This window comes from Bufo gargarizans, chromosome 5, assembly GCF_014858855.1.
Source record: "Bufo gargarizans isolate SCDJY-AF-19 chromosome 5, ASM1485885v1, whole genome shotgun sequence".
Lineage (NCBI taxonomy): Eukaryota > Metazoa > Chordata > Amphibia > Anura > Bufonidae > Bufo > Bufo gargarizans.
The window spans coordinates 30,520,189-30,547,952 of NC_058084.1; the positions used below are offsets into that span (position 1 = coordinate 30,520,189).

General features: G+C 40.5%; 1 protein-coding gene across 1 annotated transcript in view; it reads right to left on the reverse strand.

The window, feature by feature from the left end:
* The window catches only part of LOC122939290 (neural-cadherin-like), a 143,946-nt gene that overhangs the window by 61,556 nt on the left and 54,626 nt on the right, over nt 1–27,764 (reverse strand). The window contains exons 17-26 of the mRNA XM_044295363.1: nt 21,885–22,168; nt 20,156–21,773; nt 17,769–17,859; nt 15,568–15,752; nt 13,850–14,076; nt 13,063–13,340; nt 12,181–12,395; nt 9,840–9,967; nt 8,284–8,408; nt 5,186–5,309 (exon numbers count right to left, since the gene is read on the reverse strand). Coding sequence (XP_044151298.1) covers nt 5,186–5,309; nt 8,284–8,408; nt 9,840–9,967; nt 12,181–12,395; nt 13,063–13,340; nt 13,850–14,076; nt 15,568–15,752; nt 17,769–17,859; nt 20,156–21,773; nt 21,885–22,168 — 3,275 coding nt within the window. The remainder of the gene's footprint in view (nt 1–5,185; nt 5,310–8,283; nt 8,409–9,839; nt 9,968–12,180; nt 12,396–13,062; nt 13,341–13,849; nt 14,077–15,567; nt 15,753–17,768; nt 17,860–20,155; nt 21,774–21,884; nt 22,169–27,764) is intronic.

Genomic DNA, 27,764 nt, shown 5'->3' on the forward strand with positions numbered 1-27,764 from the left:
GCAAGGTTTGCAATTCGGATTTTCAATTAGTGCAGCAAGGTGTAATACGATTGTTCCTATTGCCCAGGCTGTACGCTCTCCTATTGCACCCTGTTTTCCTTTTATAGCGTGAATGATGCCTCTCTATGCTTTCCTACACCTTGAATAATCTTTCCCTGAACTTGTAATTCATTTTTTTCAGCACAGTAAAGTCTTTCCTAGCACTGTCCCTAGCGCCTGCTGACATCTCTCCCTGCACTAAGCACACTGGAAAATGACAGAATCCAAGATGGGTGAGGCTATTTATAGGGCTGTGACATCACAGGGCTGGCTGCTGATTGGCTGCATGCATGGCATTGTGGGTGATCCCTCATTCCCAGAGTTCTTTGCTCCATGTCCTAACACATGCAGCAGCCATTTTAGTAAAAAATGTGATTCGTTACCACGAAGCGTGAGGAAATTTGGAATCGGTGCAAATAGAATTTTTCCTGAAATTCGGATCAAATTCCACTTCGTCAACTTCGCTTCGCTCTTCTCTAGTAAAAGGGTTCTCTGAGATTTACATATTGATGGTCTATCCTCTGGATAGGTCATCAATATGAGATTGGTGGGGTCCGACTCCTGGAACCCTCGCTGAACAGTTGTTTGAGGAGACCACCGTGCTCCAGTGAGCGCCGCGGCCTCTTTGCTCCTTACTAAGCACAGCACTGTCCTATTGATAGCACTGTGCTTGATATTGCAGCTCAGCTCTATTCACTTGGATCCGACTAAGCTGAACCTTGACCACAGGACTGATGAATGTGATGTCATATAGCCTAAGAAGAGGCAGCGGCGCAAACGGAGCACCGCAACCTGTTCATACAGAAACAAATAACTATTGGCGACACACAGAGAAGGGGATGTCAGGGTAAAATAGAGGGAGGGGGCCCGAGTTGGGTAGACAGCCCCGGGTCTATCATGCACTTAATCCTCCCCTTGTCACTAGCCAATTTCACTGATCATAGCGCTGAAGATTTTATTATTTGCATGCATGTGCAGCCTGTACTACATGAGAGAAGCTGGCTCCTCGGGGGAAGAGATTTGTGAGACAAATGAGTCTCATCTAAGTCATGTTCTGGTGTCTGTGAGTGTGTGTCATGCAGGAAGAAGAGGACAGTGTGCTACAGAGAACCAGGAGAAGTAGTCACTGCAGGACAATGTAGTCTGCATGCAGGACCTTTTGTTCGGCCAAAAGCCTATATTTATTCTGTCAGAACTATTGAGTATGAATAAAGTCCATAATTATAAGGCCTATATAAGTGTATGGACATGAGCCTAAGGGACAACCATTTTGTCTTATTTTAAGGCAGAGTGAATTCAGGATTTTTTTTTTTACTCTGAAATTGCTAACCTAAGGTTTACGATATATACCAAAGTGTTTACCTAAGTCTGTTTTGTGAGAAGGAGATGTCCCAAGGTCTAATGAAATGTGATGGCCTAGATAAGACAATGTATTTGAATTCTGATGATTTTAGTAAATAGAAAGACTCTAATCTTTCTTTGTGATTTTTATATTAATCAATATAGGAGTAGATTGATTTTATATAATCAATTTTAATAGGTGTGCTGAATATATAGTATATATATATAAGAGTATAGTCCTCATAGATATATTCAATTGTAAGATTAGAAATGAGGTATAAACTCCTCTGTCATGTTTAGAATCTGTCTCAGTGGAACACACAAATTAATTATTTCTTTCCTGGAATGGAAAAATGTGGACACAGGTGATCATGAACAAACCCTGTCTCCTCCACGAACAATAAATTGAGATAGCCCTATTTATCTTGATTTAATCAAGTTTGGTCAAAAGACTTAAGGATACACAAGTTAGTTGACCAAGTATAAAACTCATTGTCTCTTCAAGATCTTCTCAAGGTTTCGTCTGAAACCTTAGATTACATTTTATTACTAGTATATGAATAAGAGAAATAAATGAATGCTTCGATTTTTGTATGGAATACTAGTGCCATCTAGTGTTAGGGTAACAAAGATCTAGGGTATATTTTTCCCTAGAGGGAGGTTCTATTAATTATAAAGTGAGGTCACTAGTTAATGATAAAACTTGGCCAAGCCCTTTCTAAGAGAGGATAAAAAGATGGTATGGGCTGACAGAAGGGGTCGATCTCGCTCTCTCTCTGGACATCATCTTGACCATCTTGCCAGTCATTGGAGGCAGCCATCTTAGAACCATTGAAACTGATTTCTGCTAGCTGACATTTTGGTATAGTATAACCTTACCTATATTTTATAGGATAATTAATTAATATAATACATATCTATAGATATATTCAATTAACCATACTTTGTGTATAGTATCTGTTTTGGAATAAGATTGGGGTGTACCTGCAGCATCATCCTGAAGATTAATCCAATACAGGGAGATTAAAAATATACTAGTGAAAACACTGTATTATCTCCAAGGAACTGAATTCAGTTCTAGACCAGTATGGTTGATAATATATATATATTTATATAGATAAAAGATAAACCAGATTTGGGTTTAATCGGACATTTGTCGGCTGAGAGAAATCAAGTATTAAATTGACTTTTAAAATAAGTGAGGGGTATTATTATAAGAAGGCATAATTGTGTATATATATATATGTTCTCAATTATTTTTGTCTTTACCACTATTTTGCATATCATTGAGTGAATTTTATTACGCCAATTTTATTATATATATTATTTTGCACTATAAATTGTATTAATAAATTACATATATATTTTGTCTGTAACTGGGTTTTGTCTTCAATTCAACGCAGATCACGAGCTTGTTTTAGCTTGATATTTATGATAATAAGTTAGAATCTCCTTTATTGCCGATTTTAATTTATTCACATAAATCATATAGACTGTCAATCGGAGACAGCATAAATATTCCGACATTAAATTGGAGGTCCTACCGAGATCTGCTTGTAATAGAAACAAAATTTTGGGGTGCAAAATATATATTTGATAAAGTTATTGTGGTACTTGTAGTGCAACAAGTAAAAAAAAAAATGTCTGATAACAATGGCGAGGCTAGCCAAGGCATGCAGGCTGCTGCTGCAGTGGTAAAGACTGATATGCATGATAGAAAGACTCAAGAATTAATTGAATATATTGTGTTGGGTCATATGCATGACAGGTTGGATATTAAGAGAGAGTTAAAGGATTGGAGGTTTGAATTGGAAAAGAGAGCTGTAGAATATGCAGATGATATCTGGTCTGATAAATCCCGATTTGCTGATTATCTCTGTCACATTTCCCAAGCTAAACATAAGAAAGATAAGGATTCATTAATCCTTCAATCTTGGCCTGAATTTGTATATTTAGTTATTGAAATAGCAAAGCAATTAGAAAAAGCAAAATATAAAAATGTTGAACAGGCATATGAAATTGATAAATTTCAAAAAGATTTATCTGAAATGGAAAATAAGGCGGCCATGGTTTCTGGTGAATTAGCACAATGGTCTGCTAAATTATCAGAATATAATGACAGAGAACAGAAAAACACACAAGAAAGAGAGGAAAGAGAAGTAAAGCTGTCTAGAGGGGGTCTATCAAGATGGAAGCCATGGTGAGATGTGCTATGATGGACCACCCAGCTTTCCTAGGAGCAGAAGTGAGATTTCTACTAGGACTTGGTAAGAGATACAGAAAATGATATTTCATTTTATTAAGACTAATTTGATAGTGTGGGTGAAATTATACCATCTAGATTGGCGAATAAATACATAATTAAATTAATTGATTATCTCCATATTGAGATGTAGTTTTAGGATATTGTGAGGCTTCATTCTACCTGCAGAAGAATCAAGACTCATAATCTAGCAAAGCAGTAAATAATTGCTTAGATATATATATATTGATAGAACATTCTTCGCCAAGCTAAGTGATGGTTTCCCACAGGAAAGACTTATTTCGAGTCCTTTCCATTTAAGATATGGTCTAGCAAAGATCCTATATCCCTGTCATTTGTCTTAATAGTCTTACCAAAGTCATATGTGTGAAAATAGTCCAGGATGGGGCGGAAGGATACAGTTATCTCTTCTAAGTTATATCCTTGATTGGATTTGCCCATGCCTGAAGTCATGTGATGTGTAGTTGGTTAGAGGGGGGTGGAATGTATTTAGCATTCCATATTGATGTCTAGGATTAGACATGCCTGTCCTGATATCATAAGGTTTTCTCTGAACAGAGGTAATATATATATATAACTTATGTTCCTACTTTGATATCCTAACCTAATAATAGCTTGGTTATAATGTGACAAGTTATTTCCACTCACATGTATTGTTAAGCTTGTAATGCTTTATATTAATGCTATATATATTCATTTGCATGTATCATTGTGTTTATTTACTTATATATGTTTATAACCTTGTAACCAATAAATCTGCATATTTTTATAAACCTGTGTATTATTGTATAATGCAGAACTACATGTTTTATCATTTACGTCATCTCACGTCAAAAGAACTTATTTATCTGAGGAAATAGTCGGCCTCAGATGTGAATTGTATCAATTAGGTTGTCTACAATTCACCAGGTCATGATTTTAAGAATTTATGACAAATTTTATAAATTTAATTTTTTTTATGATTAATAATTTTTATGACCATAATTAATAATTCTTAATTGAATTATTACCACCCGACAATTCCGAAAAGCGATGGATCCCCTTTGGATCCCATTGTAGTAAATAGGGCCCAAGGATCCACAGCTGTATCCAGCTATGCTGGATACAGTGTACCTCACTAGTCTGTTCCTCTGCCGGAAAAGACTGCCAGAGTTCACAACGCATGAACTTAGCCTGAGAAGGATCTCCAGATGATAAATCGCTGAGACCCTCAGCAACCTGTAATCAGATGTTATCTGTGATGCAACCTAGCAATGAGTGTTTAATTCTTGCAAGCGTCACCACAAGGAAAGAAGCTGCTCTTTCTTGGCGCTCTGCACTCTGGTCAATAGATGAGGATCTAGAACAGGGGACTCCAGTCTATTAATTAAGAATCTGCAAATGTATTTTCTAAATCTGACAACCCCTTTCATTCTACAGGTATGCAACAAATTATAATGTGCATGTAATATATAAATATGTCAATTCCTACAGCCTTAAATGCAAAAGAAAACACAAAGAAGAGTCTGCTGGTCTAGTTCAGACTGGACTACTTCATCCTACCTTGCTATCAACCTGCAGATTCCTGATACAGCCAGTAAAGCCTTTGAAATGTAAGGAAGGATGAATACCATCTGGAAAAAGCTTTACTCCACCAAGTTGTAGGGGCTGATAAACATTTAGGAACCTAGGAAGACCAGAAGGAGAAAGAGCTTTCAGCATGTTCAAAGGTATACTCAGCATAATTTTATCATTGAATACCTGGAATATAAAACTTAAATGAGTTATCCAACTATCCGACTAGCATCTGATCAGTGGGGGTCAGACACCCAGGACCCTGGCCAATCAGCTGTTTGTGAAGGCCCTGTGCTCCAGTGAGTGCTGCGACCTTCTTGCTATTTACCCTAGGCCAGTGTTGACTCACGACCATCAATCACGTGGACTAGGCGCGGTTTAGCCCCTTCCACTTGAATATGGCAGAGCTGTGCCCAGGCCATGTGACCAATGCTTGTAATGTCACTGGCCTAGGGTAAGCAGATAATCAAATGCTGATGACCTATCATACTTGTTTAAAATTTTGCTGGATCAGTCATATGACAGTACCCTAGACCGAGGGGTATCTGCAATGTTTGGTTTGTAACGTAATATTATGTAATTCTAATGTAATGCACTGCATATACTCACCATGAGACATGCATGGTCAGAGTTAACTATCCTGGTCCAGTCCTCCCTGGAGCTTAGAGTGTGGGCTGGCTCTACCCCCTAATTCCAGAAGATTCCAGTCAGTCTAGCTGTAGAGAGGGAGGAGGTAAGGAGTAGTCTCCATGAGCTCCTCCAGACTCCAGCTTCATGGCCCTAGAGCCTTCAGCACTTCCACATGCTCCAGGAGATGAAAGAGGGGAAGATCTGAAGGAGGATTTACTTGGCTACAACATGAGTCAGCAAGGTAACCCAGTTTAAAGTGTTCCAAACCCTGCTGCTGCAAAGAGGAAACAAGTTAAGCCACCCTATGAACCCCAGACTAGTGGACACTACAGAAGCTATTGCTAGACTGTAGTTGCTAGCCAGAGATCCCAATAACAGGCACTTTAGCAAAAGAAGGAGTAACCACAGGTCCATTGCTGCAAAAAAACTGCCTAGCTCATGCTTGGATATCTGGGAGGAGTTTGCACTGTGTATGGATAATTGCTGAATGTGTAATGCACCAGAGAGCCATTACCACTCTGCACCCCGCTACTATCTCCTATGGTTAACTTCATGCCATCATATGGATTTATTTCCAGGTCCTGTATAATGTGCATATCTATTTCTATGCAACTGTTATGTACATGTAATGTACCTGGTTTACCAGAAGGTGTCAGCAAGCATGGCAGAGCTACACTTAGAGAGAATGGAACCCTTCTTTCCATTCTGATTCTCCCTCTAAGGAGGGGAGGGTCTTAGATAGTTAGGAGTCAGTCTAGCTTACCCCCTGCTAGTGGAAGGAAGCAAGGGCTGGGTACTTCGCCGTCGGAAGTGCCCACGCCAAGCCCGATCTAAGCCAGCTAGAGCACCTTCAGCTCTGCTGGATATGGAGGCCACAGCTTGAAGCCTCCAAAGCCAGGAAGAAAGTTCCCTGGACTAATCTAGAGTCAGACTACAGAGAGAAGTTACAGCAGACAGCTAAAGCAAAGTTATACAGAAAGCTTGTCAGCAAAGCAGAGCCAGAGAGCAACAGATGTAGCAGTGTTGAGTTTGTTCGCCTGCCAGAGTTAAAGGGTTTCTGTCACTAGAATTTTCACTATTAAACTGGCTGACATTAGAGATGTGCTAATGTCAGCTGCACCTAACTATGCTATTCTTTTGATTATTCATGTCCAGTTACTGAAGAATTCTTACTTTTATAATATGTAAATTAGCCTCTAGGAGGCTAATTTCATAATCCCCTTCATCAAAAACCCCCCTTTTATTGCTTCAGGGCCAACGCCTGGGGTCCAGCGTATACAGGCAGGAGCACCGTGACCGGTGCAAAACATTAAGGGACATTGTAGGCCACCCTACACCATTATGGGATTACTGCACCTGGATACCATCTACGACTTCACTAAAAAGGGGCCCTTGTTCCTTCATTGCAACTGGCATCACAAAACAAGTACTAGTTCTCTTAAAAGGCCCTGGGGGGAGGCGCCCGCTGCAGATGTACTACACTACAGCTTCTATTGTGCACACAGTAAAGAAAGAATTTTGTTAAGTTCAATATGGTCTGGTCTCTTAACACCACATGCTGGCCATTGCATTCCCATCACATGCCCTGCCTAGCACTCACTTAGACATTTACCCCATTGGCAACCCCAACTGCCATCAGAATTGGAGCCCACAGCTACAGGAAGTGCCCAGAGTGAACACAAGGTGGTTCTCCTTCACTGCACTGACCCCAGGAAGTGATGGTCTGAGGGAGTACACGGTCACACATCATCATCAGGGGCACTACAACTCACATCCCCTGCCCCGGCTCCGCAGGGGCTCACTGCATAGACGCCTCCGTCGTCCGACCCCATTATAATGGGGTGCATTGCATTTTGTTGTTATAACAGGAAGAATAGTGGTACATGCAGCACTCTTCTTTTTGTCAAATCTGATGGGATTTGCAGTAGAGGCTCTAGAGCAAATATGAACAGAACCTTAAAGAGGACCTTTCACTAGTTTAAAAACTAAAATCTAACTATATCTGTGGGCAGAGCGGCGCCCAGGGGTCCCCCTGCATTTACTAGTATGTCTGGGCGCCGCTCCGTTCGCCCGGTATAGGCTCCAGTGTCTGCAGCTCCCTCTGTTGTACTGGGCAGAGTTTTTGTATTAGGGTTGTCCCTTGCTGCAGCGCTGGCCAATCGCAACGCACAGCTCATAGCCTGGGAGTCCCAGGCTATGAGCGGTGCGCTGCGATTGGCCAGCGCTGCAGCAAGGGACACGCCTAATACAAAAACTCCGCCCAGTACAACAGAGGGAGCTTCAGACACTGGAGCCTATACCGGGCGAACGGAGCGGCGCCCAGACATACTAGTAAGTGCAGGGGGACCCCTGGGCGCCGCTCTGTCCACTGATATAGTTAGTTTTTAGTTTTTAAACTCGTGAAAGGTCCTTTTTAAATACTCGTATAATACTCAGCTTGGTTTTCTTATAACTACCTCTTTTTTCCAGGTGTCTCTCCAGAAACTTCACACCATGAGCGATCTCCATGTATTCCATGAGATGCACCAGGACCATTCACCAAAGATTCTTCTGAACAGTGATCGAGGATCATCTTCACTTTCTAACACATAAAAAGCAGATCTAATGAATGTTTCAATTACATTTTAAAAGATCATCAGCTATATTCATATTAATCAAATATATATTAATATGTAATACATATTAGTCAAATACAGGCATGCCAAATCTAAAGTACAATTCCAGTGGAAAATAAAAATGTTGCAGTGCTCTTAGATACTCATGTATATTACATTTATGAATTCTCTCCCTTCAAAGTTCAGTTGCATTTGCTGAAGATCTCAGCTTTTTCCTACTTTACTAACAAGAAGTTGTTATTGTCTGCCATGTTACAGATATGGGGGTCTGCAGTCACAGATCTCTACAAGCCTGATAGCTCTCATTACACTTGTCAATCTTCTCCCTGCCTCCTAAATTAGTGCTGAGGCGGCTGTAATCACAGATCTTTATTAACGAGCAGGTTTTTTCTACGAACACAGAAACAGCTTCAAATTTGCGAAGACATTCACATTATTTGCTATCCCCCTCTCTCTTCATGTCTATATAATTAATTCTCTTCATCTATGTCCTGTAGCTGACATTGGCAGGGAGGAAGTAAAGGGCTGCAGTAATACAATCTACTTCTCTAGAAAACAATGGCTGTCTGCAATTAAATTAAGCTACCGACATGGGAATTGTGAAAAATCGGAAACTGTTGGCAAGTATGCCTGAGGTATGCTTTAACATAAAAGCTCACAATGATGTAGAGCAGCTAATAAAGGCTTTTCACACAGTTTTGTCACAAAATGACAATTTAACAGTATTTTTTTTGTTCATTATCTGGCTTAAATTCGATCAATCAATTAACCTATCCTCTTATTGACTACTAGTAGTTATTGGGCTGTAATGTGAGCAAATAGTTTTGAATTTGGCCAGTGAAGTAAATCTCCCAATTCCTGAATTCTACCAAATACTGCCCCTGGGGCAGATTTACTAGTAATATTGCACTTTGCACTGCCTAAGAATACAAATCACAGTCTTAATATTAAACAAATTTACTGTTCTGGCACATGGACCTTCCTAAATTTGGAGTATTGTAAATCTTGCACCAGATTTTCGCTACAATTTCATGCCAGAAATTTGTCAATGCACCAAAAAAAGTCTCAGTACACCTATGCCACCTATAAGTTAGCACAGTTTGACTCTAAAAATTTTTTTGGTGCACACAGCTGCATTTAAACCACGCCCTTTCACTGTAAAGCCACACCCATTCCATTGAGCCCACGCCCCCTTGTTGGACAGGGTCTAAAATGCTTAGAAAAGAGCGTAAGACAGAAATTGTGATGCAAAGCATGCATGCTAGTTTTTTGGCACAAAATGTGCCAAAAACCTGGCATATTTTTGCATCGATTCGATTGTAAGTAGTGTTTCATGTATAAAATTATAAAAGGCAAGCACTGTATATAAAAGTGGGAGAATTTAGATTTTTTCATACCTTTCCATTGCTCAGGATCTTTAAGTTATGCCACTGACGATCTGACACATCAGGCCTCTTGTTGAACTTCAGGAGGAGAGATCCAGAGCCATGATTAACAGCCAAGCAAGGGGATCCATTTTGAAGCTCTATATGAAATAAATAGATGATTGCTTATATTGTCTCGGGACAAAGTATAAGAACTGTCCATTATATATTTCCAGCATCCGATCATACAGTTATGTTTGGAGATCTGTATCAATTAGCAACAATTTCTAGTATTTGAAGTGCCTGTGCGACCCAACCCCCCAAATACAAGGAGAACTTACAAAAACACTGCCACAAAGTTACCTTCAAATGGGGTTGTCTTCTGCTGGATCAGTGAGGCCCATTACTGTGCCAGAGACAGGCCTACTGGGGGGGGGGGGGGATCTCCTGGTATCTTGGTTCGCCAGTGTCTAGGGAATGTTGTATAGTCACCATAGACATGAGATTGTTGTCAGCAGACCTCGCAACTTGTGACAGGAGCCGATAACTTGTTTCAGGTCTATGATCAGTTTTAGACTGGCAGTATAGATGTGCATGTATGAATAAACAAACTTTTCCATACAAACATTTTTTAGGTCACAAAGACCCCCAGTTGCATCTCCTAAAATAAAAATTACTCTTAAAACAGGTATCTGAGCTTTCCTTTTTAGAGAAGTCTTTTTATATTTTGTTTACCTGAGAGTTTTTGTACTAATAGAATTCAAGAAATTTTCCAGTGGAAAAAATTGTCGGAATGGGTTAAAAAAAATGAACATTACTTACTTTACCGTTCCCTTGCCGCTGCCGTTCTTACTCTGCTTTGGTCCCTGCTGCTCTGCACTTCCTCTTCCTGGGCTTGACACACAGGGAAAGGCTTGGACTACCCTCTCAGCCAATCACTGGCTGAGGTAGGTAATGACTGCAGTCAGTGATTGGCTGAGTGGGTAGTCCAAGACATTTCCTGTATGTTAGGCCAAGAAGTGGGACCAAGAAGAGAAGACTAGAGCAGCTTCAGAACAGCAGTGGAGGGGAATCAGTGAGTTGAGTAATGATTATTTTTATTCTTAACCCATTCACTCCTCTTTTTTGTTAAAAAAAAGTATTGTTAAAGTGGTTATCCCATGATTAATGTATAAAATGAATATCATAACCTGATACATAACCACCTCCTTTTAACAAAGAGACCAGCCCTGTACCTCACATGGATCAAGAGATCTCTCCATTCTTTGCTCCAATTGTTATGGTAGATTTATTTCAAGATGGCAGTTTAGGGGGCGTGTACTTTCTCAAAGGGCATGTCCTGTCTGCTGCAGCTAATGGCAGTGGAAGGATGGAACTGAGCACGTGCTTCCATCTCAGTGAGCAGAACCAAAAAATTAGAAAAAGAGGTGGCGCTATACAGATAGATTTTATTGAATAACTCAGTGGCTATATTAATTTTTAATTACATGCAATTACATAAGTATTCCGATCCAGGCGCTGGTTTGAAAACTGTAGAATATTATTCACGGAACAAACCCTTTAAGGGGGTTTGCATTTCTACAATCTGTTAAAAAGGTTTCAGTGAAGATAAGCTGATCACGGGTCTTCTCGGTGCCAGAACCCCCAGCAATCAGTTATAATGTATAGAACAGTGGTGGCGAACCAATGGCACGGGTGCCAGAGGCGGCACTCAGAGCCCTCTCTGTGGGTACCCACACCTGGAAAAAGTCTATAGTGTACCCATATGCCTTAGACTTTTCCTGCCATTCATCAGCGCAGGACGCACTATGAACAGCACAAGCAGTCCATTGAACGTAGGCAGGCTATTATAGCTAAATGATAAAGTACATGGAAGATATACTATTGGACTGTAGTATTCAGGTTAAATTGTTGTGTTGGCACTTTGCGATAAATGAGTTTTGGGTTGCAGTTTGGGCGCTCGGTCTCTAAAAGGTTTACCATCCCTGATGTAGAAGAACTCAGCAGCATCAGTTCAATGTCCCTGCAGCGCCACTGCAGGGGGAATGAGGAATTACACAGTTCTCGTTTAAATTAAAGAGCTACTTATGTAATGCATAAAAAAGCCAGATCCTCCAGAGCTAGAGATGTGCTTTGTAGCTGCTGTGGCTAATAGATGAGGCCACTTAGCTTTCTATATATTACGGGTGGTATATACATCTACTGTTCTGTATTCACCAACTCTTCTTCTCCTACATCAGTAAGCACTTCTGCATCGAGAACTACACTCTATAGACCTCCTGAAATCGCTGCATCCAAGTAATAAAATAAGTCACGAGGCAAGTGATGATTCAAATATCTCAAAAGGCTGATGATCATGTATTAACATTCTCACCTACAGCAATGAAATCTTCTGACTCCCCGTGGTTCTTGGATGCCATAGGACCATTGTAGAGAAGAAGTCCATCAGTTTCTTCAGTGATGAAATCCAGGGATATATGACTTTCAAAGCAGAGGGTTATTGGAGGGAACCAGGCAAAGCCTTGTCCTGTAAATGAGTGTTTGGTTTGCTGACATTCGGGTCCAAAGTAAGCAGGGGAACATTGACACCTGACAAACGAAAAACAAAAACAAAACAGGAGTGTAACCTAAGCAGACTTCATGATTTTCCTATTCAATCTTAGTTTTGGAAACCCTTGGAGCTTGTCATTTGATTAAGCTATATAGTATATACGAGTCACCCCTTCCCTACCAAGAGGCTAACAGACTTGGATATGAAGAGAAATGACAGAGAGACTACTCCTTTGGTCATCACTTGCTTTGATTCAAAGTTCTCCTCAATGTGGCAAAAAATGAAAAGACCTCAGTCCCATCCACCAGGACGCTGATCATCATACAATGAAAAACATACATGCAACAATAGGAATTATTTTACATTTCTTGTATGTATCAATGTACGTGAATTTTATTATGTTTCTTAAGCTGAAAAAGTGCCATGATTGAAGAATTTTACCAATGAGTCAACCACCAGATTTGTTCCTGCTGTTCAGGAGCATGCAAACAATTATCCAAGAGTAGGATGGAAAGGTCATATGGCCAGTTCCTCTCTTGCTTGCTTACAAGCAGTGTCTGTGGAGAAGAGAGTCCGGCAAAGGTTTGCACTGTCCATGTAGATACCTCAGCAGAGCCTTCTCACTCCACAGGGCCGCGAAAGAGACTATAATAAGTGCAAAACGATGCAGCAATGACAGACCTGTTTCCCTTGATAATACATTACCTATATCCGAGCTCTGTGTCCACACAGGTCCCCCCATTAAGACAGGGACTGGTTGTATATGAGGAGCAGGAAAGGTGCATAAGTTCTCGAGAAGCACAGGAACAGCGGACCCGGGTTGCAATGGTCACTGACCCCAAGCAGACACTATCAGTTCTCGTCATTGTTGGGAGATGTTTATATATGTTTCTAATGACACAGCCAGTCTTGTGGCTGCATTGGGCATTCCTGCACTCATCTTCTCCGATGTGAGCCACTTGGACGCCCATTGCAGATTCTAACTGTGGAGAATATGGACTCTGTTAAACCAATCTATATACATGGAATGTATTTTTAAGGTGTATTTACACGTGACGGAGCAGTCAATTATCGGGAAGGGACCATTCCTTCCTGATAACTACCTTCTTGCAGGAGGAGGAAAGAGGTGCATTTACATTGGCGATCCCCTCCACTGTATCGGGAGGAGCAATAGCTACTGCCATCGTTCCTCGTCATACAGATTCATTGTTACTGGGCAGCAGATTCCTGTTTACATGGCATGATCTGCTGCCTAAAAACAATGATTTAGGTGTTTACATATATGATTTCACACAATGGTTCGCTCTTTCATTGGGTGATCTGCGGCACCTTTTACAGGGGCCAATTATAGGAAACGAGCTTTCATACTAGCATTCATTCCCGATAATCGGCCCAATAATTTCCCCTAGTAAATCCTCCTATAGTTATGGAATAAAGGGCGTTGTAATCTAATATAACAGTCATGAACTAAAATACAAAGTTTACATCAGACCTTGTCACGATGCAAAGCCACCATGGCATTCAGCTTCCCAGGTTCGTAATAGGGGGGTCTGGAAATCCAAACATCTGTAGAGTTGGATGGATCCGGAACGTTCAGTACACTGAAGAGCTGGACATCATCTTCTGCAGAGGAAATTATTTTGGATAAAAGTTTCTTCAGCTGCTCGTATTTACTGATCATCCCTTGTGTTTGGGCTATGAACTGTTCTGCACTGATACCTGGATTAAGAGGAACGAATGATATTAAATTGTCTCTCATCTATGACTGTCTATCTATCTATCCATCCATTTTACATAAAGATAACTTAAAATGATAATCAATATTATCTTTTTTTTTTTATGACCACTAGTTGTCTGATGCATGTGTCCAAATATTGGCTACAGCTATCTCCTCCAACCTCTCCATAAACATTATTTCCATTCAGGGAGAGAAGCAAACTCCTGACTGACACCTCTCCTGGTCATAATGGATTGGGCATATTGAAATCTAGCATACCCCATTCTTGTTTCCTCTGATATCTGCCTTCAGAGGATAGAAGGAAGACCTCCATACATGTTAGATTGCTATTGGATCTCATGGACATGAATGTGTGCAAACAGGTTTAAAGGCTATGTACACCTTTGGGGGCAATTTTTTTTATTATTGCATTTGACTTATTTTGAGATAAAAAATAATTTTTTCAATTGGTCTTTATTAAAAATGTGGATCCTTTTTGTGTACATAACTGAGATGCTGTAGTAGCAGCCTGTGGATTTTCTGTCTTTTCCGTCACCTGGGGAGCAGACAGGCTCCTTATTTCTGCTCTCTGACAATATAAAAACTCATTATAGCTCAGTTCTTATCTTACTGATAATAATATGGCTTAACTACGTGTTTATGACCTCTTAGTAGTTTAGAGATACGGTTCATTAGATGATGGCACAAAGTGAAAGTAAAAGTATCAGTCACACAGACAGAAAAATAGTGTACACTTTGTGACAGAATGGCTCAATATTTTTTAATAAATGGTAATTGAAAATATGATTTTAGCCAAAAATGAGTAGAATGCAATCATAAACAAAACCTGCCTCCAAAGGTATACATAGCCTTTAACTGTATTTATACTATCAATAGGTAGATGTTGTAGATGTTGTTGTAAAGTTAGCCAGCCAGAAGGTGTTACAAGGAAGAGAAAAATGTCTTACATGTCTAGCAGGTTGTACCAAATGTATTATTATATGTTTTTTCTTGTCTAAGTTACTTCTCCTTTGTTGTAATGTATTAGTTTGTAACGTTTAATCTCTGCCTAAAATAATCTAGAGAACAAACCTGCTTATGATTATCACCCTTAAATCAGTTTTAAGTGGCCGTAGCGATTTCCTACCACAAAGCACAGATATATGTAGACATCTATATGGTGCCTAGGTGCATCAGTTTTTTTTCCCCCTGGACCCATATACTTGAAAGAATGAGTCATAGATTGAAAATGAACAAGAATGGTGCATGTTGTGGGTTTCTCTGCTTGGACCAATGGTCCATGCAGAAAAACTGATGTGTGAATTGCACCATTTATTTTAATGGGTCCATGTCTGTGCGGGTCCATGTGCTATGTGAGTGCAGCCTGGATAGCACATGGATGGAAGAGACTGTTGTCTGAATCAGGCCTTAAGGTGATCATGGGTACTCCCATTTACATGATGTCTGTGTTATAGGACTACAAGTGAACTTACCTTTTATTCTTATAGCAATAGCATTGTTGGCATCTTCTTCAGTTATGGCAATGAGTGCTACCTTGACAATGGAGACCACGTCCGGCCAAACTCCATCTGTCACTCTTACCCTGACTTTATAAACACCTGGAATGGCCCCTACTCGTATGGTCAGCAAACCAGAAGAATCATGGACAGAAAAGATCCTGTCAGATTAAAAGTGAAAAACTTTAACATTAAGAGAACATCATTTCCCAGCCATAGAAAATATGAGAAAATACTGAATGGAAGGTAAGGGGGCCATCCAGGTACAGATAATGATAACCTATATTAAGGATATGTCATTATTGTCACATTGGTGGGGGTCCAAGTCCCGGCATCCCCGCCAATCAGCCGTTATAGGGAGCCATCACGCTCAACGGAGCCCCGGCATCTCTCCAAGCACAACACGGTACATAGTATAGTGGCTGTGCTTGGTATTGCAGCTCAACCCCTTTCACTTCAATGGGGCTGAGCTGCAACTAGGCCATGCGACCGATGTACTGTGACATCCCATGGCCTAGGAAGAGGCCCTGGTGCTAATGGAGTGTCAGACTCTTCTAACAGCTGATCGGCGGGGTTCCCAGATGTCAAACCCCCATAAAATGATATTGATGACCTATCCTGAGCATAACCCCTTTATCCCTTTCATGATGCTGCGATTTTCATTTTTTTCATTTTTCGTTCTCTGCCTTCCCAGAGCCATAACTTTTTTATTTTTCTATTCACATTATAGTATGAGGACTTTTTTTTTTGTGGGACAAGTTGTACTTTCTAATGCCACTAATATTGCATAGAATGTAGTGTGAAGTGGGAAAAAAATTCCAAATGAGGTGGAACTGAAAAAAAAAGCAATTCCGCCACAGTTTTTTTTTTTTTTACGGTGTTCATTATGCAGTAAAACTGACTTGTGCTCTTTATTCTCCAGGTCAGTATGAATCCGGCGATACCACATATGTATAGTTTTCAGTGGCGCACCTCTAATAGAGTCAAACCATGCAGCTGCTATGGGGCCTGTGGAGGAAGGGGGCCCGGCCCTGCAGAAAAGCCCTGCCCCCAATTACACTTAGATAACTAGCTGTGAAAACCTAGCTAGCTGTGCAGAAGGACATGTGATGATGTCATCATCATGTGACCAGGACAGGGAGATGAAGCTCAGCCATGGAGAGGAAAATGTAGTGAAACTACATGGGGATTACTATACACCAAGGTCTACAGTTAGTGTAATCTTTGGTGACCGGAATACTCAATTATTCAATATAACAAACAACCGAGAGAGTATATATGATTCCTTAAATATAAAATATATGTTTATTGGTAATTTTTAAAAAAGTTTACAAAACACTATCATGAACAACATATAATACGAGTTTCCAAAGTTATAATGCCACATCTATAACGCCCAATTACTTGTGCAGTTAAACCACATGTATTATGGATCAGTATGGAAAGGACACACAATATGCGTGACTAATGAACTTCAGGATATAATGATCCTTGCTGAATTAGACCGCGCCTGTGTCCAAATATCTATCAGATTGAAAGTAAAGTGACTAATGCATATAGATAGACAGCATGTAGGGTTTGTCTATACCTGCCCCCAATTACACTTAGATAACTAGCTGTGAAAACCTAGCTAGCTGTGCAGAAGGACATGTGATGATGTCATCAGCATGTGATTAGGGCAGCCATACAGAGTAGAGTAGTTTTACAGCTGAAGGACCTGTGATGATGTCATCATCATGTGACCAGGGCAGGGAGATGAAGCTCAGCCATGGAGAGGAAAATGTAGTGAAACTACATGGGGAGGATCTTTTGTGTGTGTCTGGAGGACAGGTGAGTGGTGTCCTGGGATAGCCCATAACATCCTAATACTGGGAGTTGTAGTTTAGTCCTACTGTATTCCCCTCCATGTAATGTTCACTGACGCCCTACAACAACAGTCTTGGCATGCTGGGAGTTGTAGTTCTATCTTCTTATACCCTCTCCCTGTAATGTCATCTTGTGTTCCATAATACAAAGTTTTATGCGCATCAACTTCGGATGTTTCATTCAAAGTCAATTTGCTCATCCCTAATCACCCTACTAGTGACACCAATTGTTTGGGAACAGAACCAAAATCTGTAAAGTGTGGCCTCCATTGGCAGGTCCTTTTTTAGATTATTTTTGCAATTTGTAATTACCTTGATTTAGTTTCCAGATAATACATTTTGTGCTCCCAGTCATCAAGGTCTGGTGCTGGAACCTTTCCAAGGATGACTGTTGGTAGTATTCCTGTTATAAAAGACAACATACAATAAACTCTGATCATAATATCTGAGACTGGTTAATTTTAACTCCTTAATGTCAATCATCTGAAAAAAGAGTGAAATAATATTGTTGTGTTGGCCATTTTTGCAAAAGTGACAAAGTAAGGTGTGTGGCTATTACTGCTTCGCTAGTGGTGGAACAAGCAGATCATTTCTGCCCGTCACCAGGATTACATCACTGTTAACTTGCCCCCATTGTTGGATAGGAGTGCATGGAAGGTTGTTACCACTTTTCCTGGTAGAGCCAACCTTGTCAAAATGGTCTTAGTGCTACAATTCCTGTATGTTTTACATAACAGCCCTGTTTGGATCCTTATGTGTTATGTTTTTAAAAAAAAAAAAAATACAGAGTTAATTCCGTAATTTATCTGGAACAGACAGCCCCTAAGAATTTGGTTGAAAACCTTGCAGAAAGGTAAAGATAATGAAGGACTAGGAGTACCTAACCTATTGCTGTACATTCTGTCTGCTCAGGCCCAACAGCTTGAAAGTTGGTGTAGCCTAGAGCCCTTGGGATTGGTGGGCAGGTAAGTGTCCTATTTAGCTGGAGGCAGACTCCCCGCATATGGAGGCCCCCAGCGAATATTCTTACTATATACATTTTTTAAGGTTTGGCAAAAAAATTTAAGAACTGACTAATATAACGGGTTGCACAGCCCTTAAGTCCCGCTGGAATAACCCCAAACTGTCTGAAGTGCCCATGTTGGAGGGTTTTTATTTATGGAAAAGGAAGGGCAACTATTGGTTAACCCAACTGTTCTCTGTGGAGCCTAGCAAAAGGTTTGACCAGTTAAGGGTGGAGTTTGAGCACCTAAACTCCTTATTTTATCAGTAGTTACAACTTTGGAGGTTCAGGGTCATTCGTTAGATCTAGCTTCACACAAGTCTCTAAATATATGTCAGTTATATCCCTTTTCTATCAGTATTTGCTCTCTTTTAAAAATCAGCAGTTCCCATGAATGGTTCAGGCAAAATGGACATATGATGTTGGTACCCTAACAGATGAGCAATGGTCTGAGGTTTTGTCGGTTACCCCTTCTTTATCACTTTGTGAACCTCAACTTTTTGGGATACACAGAGGTTATGAGACTCCAGTGTTCCTTGATTATATTGGAGTCAGGAATAGTTTTAACTGTTCCCAATGTGCTTTCAAGGGGGATTTGCATCAGTATTCATCGTCTATTATATTAGATGAGAAAACTAATAGCAAAATATTGGATTCAACTGGTAGTGCCTACTAGGGAATATAGTGATTAGACTGGAAAAAGGGGTCTATAAAAACACGTAGAACGGAGGTGGATTTTGAGTCTGTCTGGGGGCCGTAGATAGATACCCCTGGTCTATCTTCACATTAGCTGTATAGAAACATAGAAACATAGAAACATAGAATGTGTCGGCAGATAAGAACCATTTGGCCCATCTAGTCTGCCCAATATGCTAAATACAGAGAAACCCTCTGAGTGTTATTTTGTAGGTGTTGTACATGTTTATCTGTTGATACGAAGGTCTATAGATATACTGTCTGCCCCGTAGAGTAGTGTTTGAATGTATCTAACTATTATTCTGGGCACTATTTTTGCTAATTTATGACTGTTGGGAAAGTACTAATGGAGGAAGGGGGTTCCGCCTTTTTGGGAATATTGTTTTTCTCCACTGTCTTGTTAACTGGTGTGTACTTAACTGTTCTGCCGGTAGTATATTCCTGCCGGGGGTTGATTGGTTTGCTATTGTTTGTTTATTGTTGTATACCTATGTATAAATTTAAATAAAAAATTTGATTAAAAGAAGAATAGGGCTATAAGCAGAAAACTGGTCACTGGTTTGTCAGAAGCAGGGCTGAAATAAGGCTGGTGGAGGCCACTAATAAAAAAATATATGGGATGTAAACCCCACATCCTACTCCAGCCACATATACAGTAAGACAGGTGGCTGCACATGAATGTGGCCCTATTTACTAAAATCTGTTGGAGTCATAGAGACAGCTGAATAGCATTTCTGAACAACCATCAGACAGGATTGATGGTGCAGACACCCTTAATCTTTAACGGAGGAAACCCCAATGTAAGTGCCCTATGTGTTCTGCCTTTAATCTAACCCTGGTCAGAAACCAATTCAAAGGTGACAGCCAATGTGACTACACTTCCTATTGTCACTTTTGCAACAATCGCTACCGTAACAAAGTAGAAAAATAGTAATATTTCTTTGCGGAAAACTAAATAGCCAAACATTTGCTATCATGGAGTAGTCTGATGTCATATTACCCTTGTAGGCGTAGACAGTGCAATCCATGTGTCCAGAGGAATGAGGATGATCGTTTCGGTCTCCAATTACGATGGTTAAGGTATTCGTAGATGTCAAGGGAGGACTTCCACTATCAGTTATTAAGATTGGTAAATAAAAAAATTGTTGCAACTCTCTGTCAAAGCTGTGCAGGGCAGTGATCATGGCACTTCCATTGTGGAAGTCTGTTAGTGTGAAGTCATTGTTGCCTTGAGGATCAGTTAGTAAGTAGAAGGCAAAAGGAGGACCATTTTCTGTTGTGTCATTGTCTGCAGCATATAACAGAGTTGACGTCTTGTTTATTTGCACGACATGTGGATATTCTGTATTTTCCCAAATCATGGGTCTATATTGGGTTTCAAATCCAGGAGCATTGTCATTGATATCTTCAAGGCTAAAGAAGATGGTTGCACTTCCAGTAAGGGATGGTTCTCCCATGTCAGTGGCCAATACCACCAGCCGGTGATGGGGGGATATTTCCCTATCTAATGTCTTGGAGACCACAATATAACCATCACCAACAAGTGAGAACTGACTGTGGGGATCTGAAGAGTTCAAAATGCGGTAGGAAAACATTCCATTTAAGCCCGAATCTAGATCCATGGCTGATATCTGAACCACTGTTGTGCCAACTGGAACATCTTCTAGCATTGGTCCAATGTCATAAAAATGTGGGTAGAACACAGGGGCATGGTCATTTGAATCTTCAACATGAATAATACAGTAGGCTATATTAAAGAAGTCCATGTCTTCTACTTTGATTGTCAGATTAAATGATCTCTCGTGGGGTTTTTCATAGTCCATTCTTTTCCTAAGACGAATGATACCCCGTTTATGGATTTTATCTGTCTCTATAAAAAACTTGCGGTCATCATCTCCTCCAATAATACTGAACAACATCATTGCATTTTCTCCTTCATCGTTGTCCCAGGCTTGTAGAACAGTCACTTCGCTGTTTATACCACAACTTTCCGGAACGAAGGCCGTGTAAACCTTCTGGGTAAAAACTGGTGCATGGTCATTCACATCTGATACCAGAATGGTGGCAGTGCCTGTCCCGGTAAGTCCTCCTCCATCCTTTGCTTCTACCACAATCAGATATCTGTCCTCCTTTTCTCTATCCAAAGATCCAAGTACAGTATATATAAAGCCGGTAGATGGATGAATTGAAAACAAATTGAGGTTTATTTCATTCTTGACATTTTGGACTATTCTGTAGGTCAAAATGGAATTATTTTCAGACTTTGGATCATCCAAGTCTAATGCTGTCATCTCCATGATTGTAGTATCTGCTGGGGAGTTCTCTGGGATGTAGTCCGTGAAGCAGCCATCATACATGCAGAGGAACATTGGTGGATTGTCATTTACATCTTTGATATCAATAATCACATCAGCGAAACCTGTCAGTCCTTCGCCATTCTCATCCGTAGCAAGAACAAGAAAGTGCCAAGTAAAGCATTCCTCTCGGTCTAGCTTCTGGTGCACGTATATTTTTCCACTGAACTGGTCAATGACAAACTCACTGTTGGCCCCCTGTCCATGTAAAGTATATCGGAGAGCACTTTGATCTGCTTCTTGATCAGGATCAGTAGCTGAAACCTGCACAGAATTAAAAAGAGGGTACACATATAGAGTTTCCCAACAAAGTTTAGGTATAAAGATACCATTGACCCAATTTCCTCCCTAAAATCTGTATAACTTTATCCTTACTTGCAGCACAAGCAGTGGGAGATCGGTCAGTTCCTCCAGAATGCTGTCATGATATTCACTCTGTGTAAAGATAGGAGGCTCGTCATTTAGGTTGAGCACACTGATAACTACAGAGGTATGATTCTCCCACTTTCCATCGGATGCCACCAGACTGAGCTCAAACTGTGTATCCTGCTCGTAGTTCAGTCTCTGGGTAATAAATATGCTTCCAGTCTCTGGCGCAACATCAAATATCCCTTTGGTATTTCCACTGGTGATTTGGTATCTTAGTTTGGCATTGGCACCTACATTGAAAGCACATTATTTTAACCAAAGATCTTTTCAAAAATCCACATTACATAACAGTGTTTATAATCTTGATTCTCACAAAAATAAAAAATCAGTGACAGAGAACTTGAGGGGGACCTTCAGATAATTGATGGTTAGTAGGAGATGGATGCAGAGGACGTTGGGGAACATACCTGGGTCATCGGGTCTTAAGTCCCGATTTGATTACACTGAGAAGGTTGGGAGCAGTACATTGGCTGTACTCAAGGATATTGCAAAGCATGTCAACAGCATGACAAATGTATCGGGATGTCCTCGTGCTTTTTGTTTCTGGCCTCTGCATATTATATCATTACATATCATGTATATTTAGTGATTTTATTTTACTCTGGTTTTTTTGTGATTCCAAAAAAATCTAAGTAACGCCACCGCTGTACATATTTATGAGGTGGAGTGCAACCTTGTGTGCAACCTACATATTTTTGGGTGTTTTTCCTGCATTTTGTGAATATTATTTTTCTCCCTATAACCGTGCTGAGTGGGTGTAACATACTTACCTGCTGCATGGTTCTGCCTCCTTCGTTCCACTGCTGCATTCACAGTGCCCCAGTCCCCTCTTGTAAACTTTGCATGGATGGGGTCACATGTCTGGCAATGAAGAGCTACACCAGTGATTTCTACCCCGAGCAGCATATCACTTTGTCACATGCCACAGGGTCGGCGTCAGCACCCGGCAAAGCAGGGCAAGTGCCGGGGCCCACTGCTCTTGGGGGGGCCCACTCAGGTCTAGTCCCAGATTGCTGAACAGTGGGGAATCCCAAAGAGTCGTGACTCTTCCTGGCTTAGGAGTCCCTGCTCTGACTCCATATATGAAATCAGTGCTATGACCATGAAGGGGGTATCCCCAAGCATTTTCAGTATGTTTGGGGACACTCTGTGTATTTAAGTCTAATTACCCTCTCTTTCAAAAATGTTCCTGCTGGGATTTGAACTCACAACCTTCTACATTAAAGGCAAGAACCTTAACCACTGAGCTATTGAGTTCAATGCTAAGGGTACTTTCACACTAGCGTTTTTCTTTTCCGGCATAGAGTTCCGTCACGAGGGCTCTATACCGGAAAATAACTGATCAGGCATATCCCCATGCATTCTGAATGGAGAGTAATCCGTTCAGGATGCATCAGGATGTCTTCAGTTCAGTCAGTTTGACTGATCAGGCAAAAGAGAAAACCGTAGCATGCTATGGTTTTATCTCCGGCGAAAAAAAACTGAAGACTTGCCTGAATGCCGATCTGGCATTTTTTCCTATAGGAATGTATTAGTGCTGGATCAGAAGTCTATTTTTTTTATTTATTTTTTATTTTTAGTAATTGTAAAAAAAATTATGGAACAAAATAAATGTGTAATTATTACAAAAAAAAAAAATATTTAAAATCATACCTCTAATATATATATATGAATGCATAATATGTGGGAAACTACTACTGAGGTTTTTAGCCATAATATAGTTATAGCAGATTAACATGAAGCTCTATAGCCCAGTGGTTTGAGTCTGAATTCCAGCAGAATCATTTAAAAAATAGAGGCAAAATAAAACCTAAATAGACCAACCTTTTTAATTTGTGTAACTATTATTTTTTGTTGGGAAAGGTGGGAATAGTATGGGTGTTTTCACATGCGACGATGCCCATTCTTTTTTTTGTTTATTTTTACTTTGGGGAAAGTGGGGTGATTTTACTTTTTTTACGTTTTTTTATATTTTCAAAACTTTTTTTTAAATTACTTTTCATCAGATTGCAACTTATACAGAAAAATAGAAAGTAAGATAGTTGTACCTGCGCTACCAGAGTTTAACTTTCCTTTCTCTGTGAACAGTTAGTACACAGAGCCGCTGCTGAATACCTGGGGGATGACGGCGGCCTCGATCCAAATTAATATATATATATAATTAAAATGAAGTTAAGGTACCAGCGCTGGGATAAAGGAAATAGGGCACAGTAAAGTAACTACTACCTGTTCCGGTAGGTGTTTGTTCGAAGATGCTGTAATGCAGATTAAATCTCCAGACCAACAATATTGCGGGACGGGTAGCAGTACTTCTTGCTCTACTTCAAACAAGCGTGCACCGCTACGGCCGGTAGCTGGCGCGCGCACGAGGGAGCGTGTTAGTGAGAGGATCTGGAGCGTGGAGTGTGACGTCACACCTGTCCTACGGATACTTCTGAGGACCAAAAAGCCAAACCTACGCGTTTCGAAGCCTACGGGCTTCTTAGTCAGGGATGGTTGCTGTAATCAGTCCTGTGGAGTAAATAGGTATCCGGTTCCCATGGTTACTGCTATCCATTTCACTCCTGTTGAACCCAATCTGCATTTTCAAGAGGAATATAAGGTACATTCCGATAGTTCGTGGGTTTGATGGAGGTTTATATAGAAGCTTTGTAGTCTTCCTTGTCCGTCAGAGGTGTGTTTTATTTAAAAAGCTAATAATTCCAGTTCTTGGTTTAGGCCCCTTGGGGCTAGGCTATTTAATCTAAAAATCCATTTGCTTTCACACCGTGACATCTGCTGGATGAAATCTCCGCCTCTTGCATTTGGTTTCACCTTTTCAATGCCCCCAAATATGGAGCCAGAAAAGGTGCCCCCATGGTATTGGGCGTAGTGACGGGACAGAGGATGACCGTCATATTTTTTATTTATATTATTTAGATGTTCTCTCAATCTGGTTTTTAGTTCCTGTTTTGTTCTACCCACGTATAACTTATGACAGGTGCATTTAATAAAGTATATTACTCCTCTGGTGTTGCAAGAAATGTATTGGTTGATTTTGTAGGTATGATGGATGTCACCTATCTCTACTATAGGGTATTTGATTAGACCAAATTTGATATTTTTACATTTCTTGCATAATTTACAGGGACATTTTTTTTGGGGTCCTATGTGGGTAGATATATTGTTTTTCATATGGCGGGCTGATTTGCAAGAGGGTGCTATCATGGTGGCTAGATTGGATGCCTTCTTGAATACAAAACTGGAATATGTCGGAATTTTCTCCCCTATCATTTTGTCTTGATGTAGCATTTCCCAGTGTTTCTTAACAATCCTTTTCAGGATAAATGCCCCTTCACTGTATGTTGCAATAATGTGGATTTTGATGAGAGTATTAGTTTGGTTTGTTTCCTCAGTGGTTTGTTTATTCTGCCTAGCATCCTGCAGGAGTACATTACGGTCAATCTCTCTGACTTGTCTTACAATAGGTTCCAGATCTTTACTCTTATATCCCTTTTCCATCAGTTTCTTGTTTAGCTCCCTAGTTTCTTCTTCAAAATGAGTGATCTCATCAAAATCCACAACATACAGTGAAGGGGCATTTATCCTGAAAAGGATTGTTAAGAAACACTGGGAAATGCTACGTCAAGACAAAATGATAGGGGAGAAAATTCTGACATATCCCAGTTTTGTATTCAAGAAGGCATCCAATCTAGCCACCATGATAGCTCCCTCTTGCAAATCAGCCCGCCATATGAAAAACAATATATCTACCCACATAGGACAAAAAGATTTTTTCCCCTGTAAATTATGCAAGAACTGTAAAAATATCAAATTTGGTCTAATCAAATACCCTATAGTAGAGATAGGTGACATCCATCATACCTACAAAATCAACCAATACATTTCTTGCAACACCAGAGGAGTAATATACTTTATTAAATGCCATGGTCATAAGTAAGAGAGAACATCTAAATAATATAAATAAAAAATATGACGGTCATCCTCTGTCCTGTCACTACGCCCAATAGCATGGGGGCACCTTTTCTGGCTCCATATTTGGGGGCATTGAAAAGGTGAAACCAAATGCAAGAGGCGGAGATTTCATCCAGCAGATGTCACGGTGTGAAAGCAAATGGATTTTTAGATTAAATAGCCTAGCCCCAAGGGGCCTAAACCAGGAACTGGAATTATTTGCTTTTTAAATAAAACACACCTCTGACAGACAAGGAAGACTACAAAGCTTCTATATAAACCTCCATCAAACCCACGAACTATCGGAATGTACCTTATATTCCTCTTGAAAATGCAGATTGGGTTCAACAGGAGTGAAATGGATAGCAGTAACCATGGGAACCGGATACCTATTTACTCCACGGGACTGATTACATCAACCATCCCTGACGAAGAAGCCCGTAGGCTTCGAAACGCATAGGTTTGGCTTTTTGGTTCTCAGAAGTATCCGTAGGACAGGTGTGACGTCACACTCCACGCTCCGGATCCTCTCACCAATACGCTCCTTCGTGCGCGCGCCAGCTACCGGCCGGAGCGGCGCGCGCTTGTTTAAAGTAGAGCAAGAAGTACTGCTACCCGTCCCGCAATATTGTTGGTCTGGAGATTTAATCTGCATTACAGCATCTTCGAACAAACACCTACAGGTAATAGTTACTTTACTGTGCCCTATTTCCTTTATACAGAAAAATGGAAATCTCTCCATTATTCTGTATAGAAGTCACTATATCACAGTTTAGTACTGCCACCAAGTTGCCTGAACTGGGATATACTAATAATGAGCCTGGAAGCCTGGTACAGGCTGTGGCTCATTTTTAGGACAGGGTGCTTTCCCTGATCTCCGCTGGGGGAAGGCGCGTCTGAGCAGGAAGCCCACACTTCAGTTTTTTAACACTCTCAGATGCCGTGGTGACATTTGACAAATGCCGCAAGGGGGCCCACTGAGATTTATTACCCAAGGGCCCACATGAACTTGGAGCCGGCCCTGCGCTTGGGGGAAACATCAGCGCTGCAGCTAGTCATTTGAAACAAAAAGCAGTGATGGACTGAAGAAGCTGGAAACCAAGCAGTGAGGAGCAAGTAGCTATGCTTCTCTCCGCAGGTTTGGCTGGAAGGGGAGCCAAAATGTGGTAAAAAGCTAGAGAACCCCTTTAATAATCATTGTATAATGGAAAATATTGCAACTTTCCATATGGCTGTCCTGCCTGGTAATGTATATGAAATTACTGTCAGACAGTATTATCTCTGTGATATAGCAATTATGACACAATTTTTCAGGAACTGATATAGCTGGCACGCTTCCATGTGGCATGCACTACTGTTTGGCAGTGCTAAGACAGATATTAATTAACAAGTTTTATTATAAGTGTACTTAAAGGGTTTGTCCCATGAAAAATATTCTACAGTTTTCAAACCAGCATCCGGGTCTGAATACTTTTGTAATTGCATGTAATTAAAATTTTTATATAGCTACTGAGTTATTTAGTAAAATGTATCTGTATAGTGCCACTTAATTTCTTATTTCTTTGACCGGCTCACTGAGATGGCCGCACATGCTCAGATTCATCCTTCAACTGCCTCCTGAGCTGTGATAGGGAGAGCACGGACACGCCCCCTTAGCTGCAGCAGAATAGACACTCCCCTTGAGCTGTCAGCTTGATATAAATCTAGCAGAGCAATGAATATGGAGATCTCTGGATCCATGTGAGGTACAGGGCTGGTTCTAGCTTTGTTAGAAAGAGATTTCCATGTACTATATGAGGTCTGATTTTAATTTTTTACATTATTCACAGGATAACCCCTTTAAGGTAGCAGAAAAAAGTTGTTTCTTAAAGG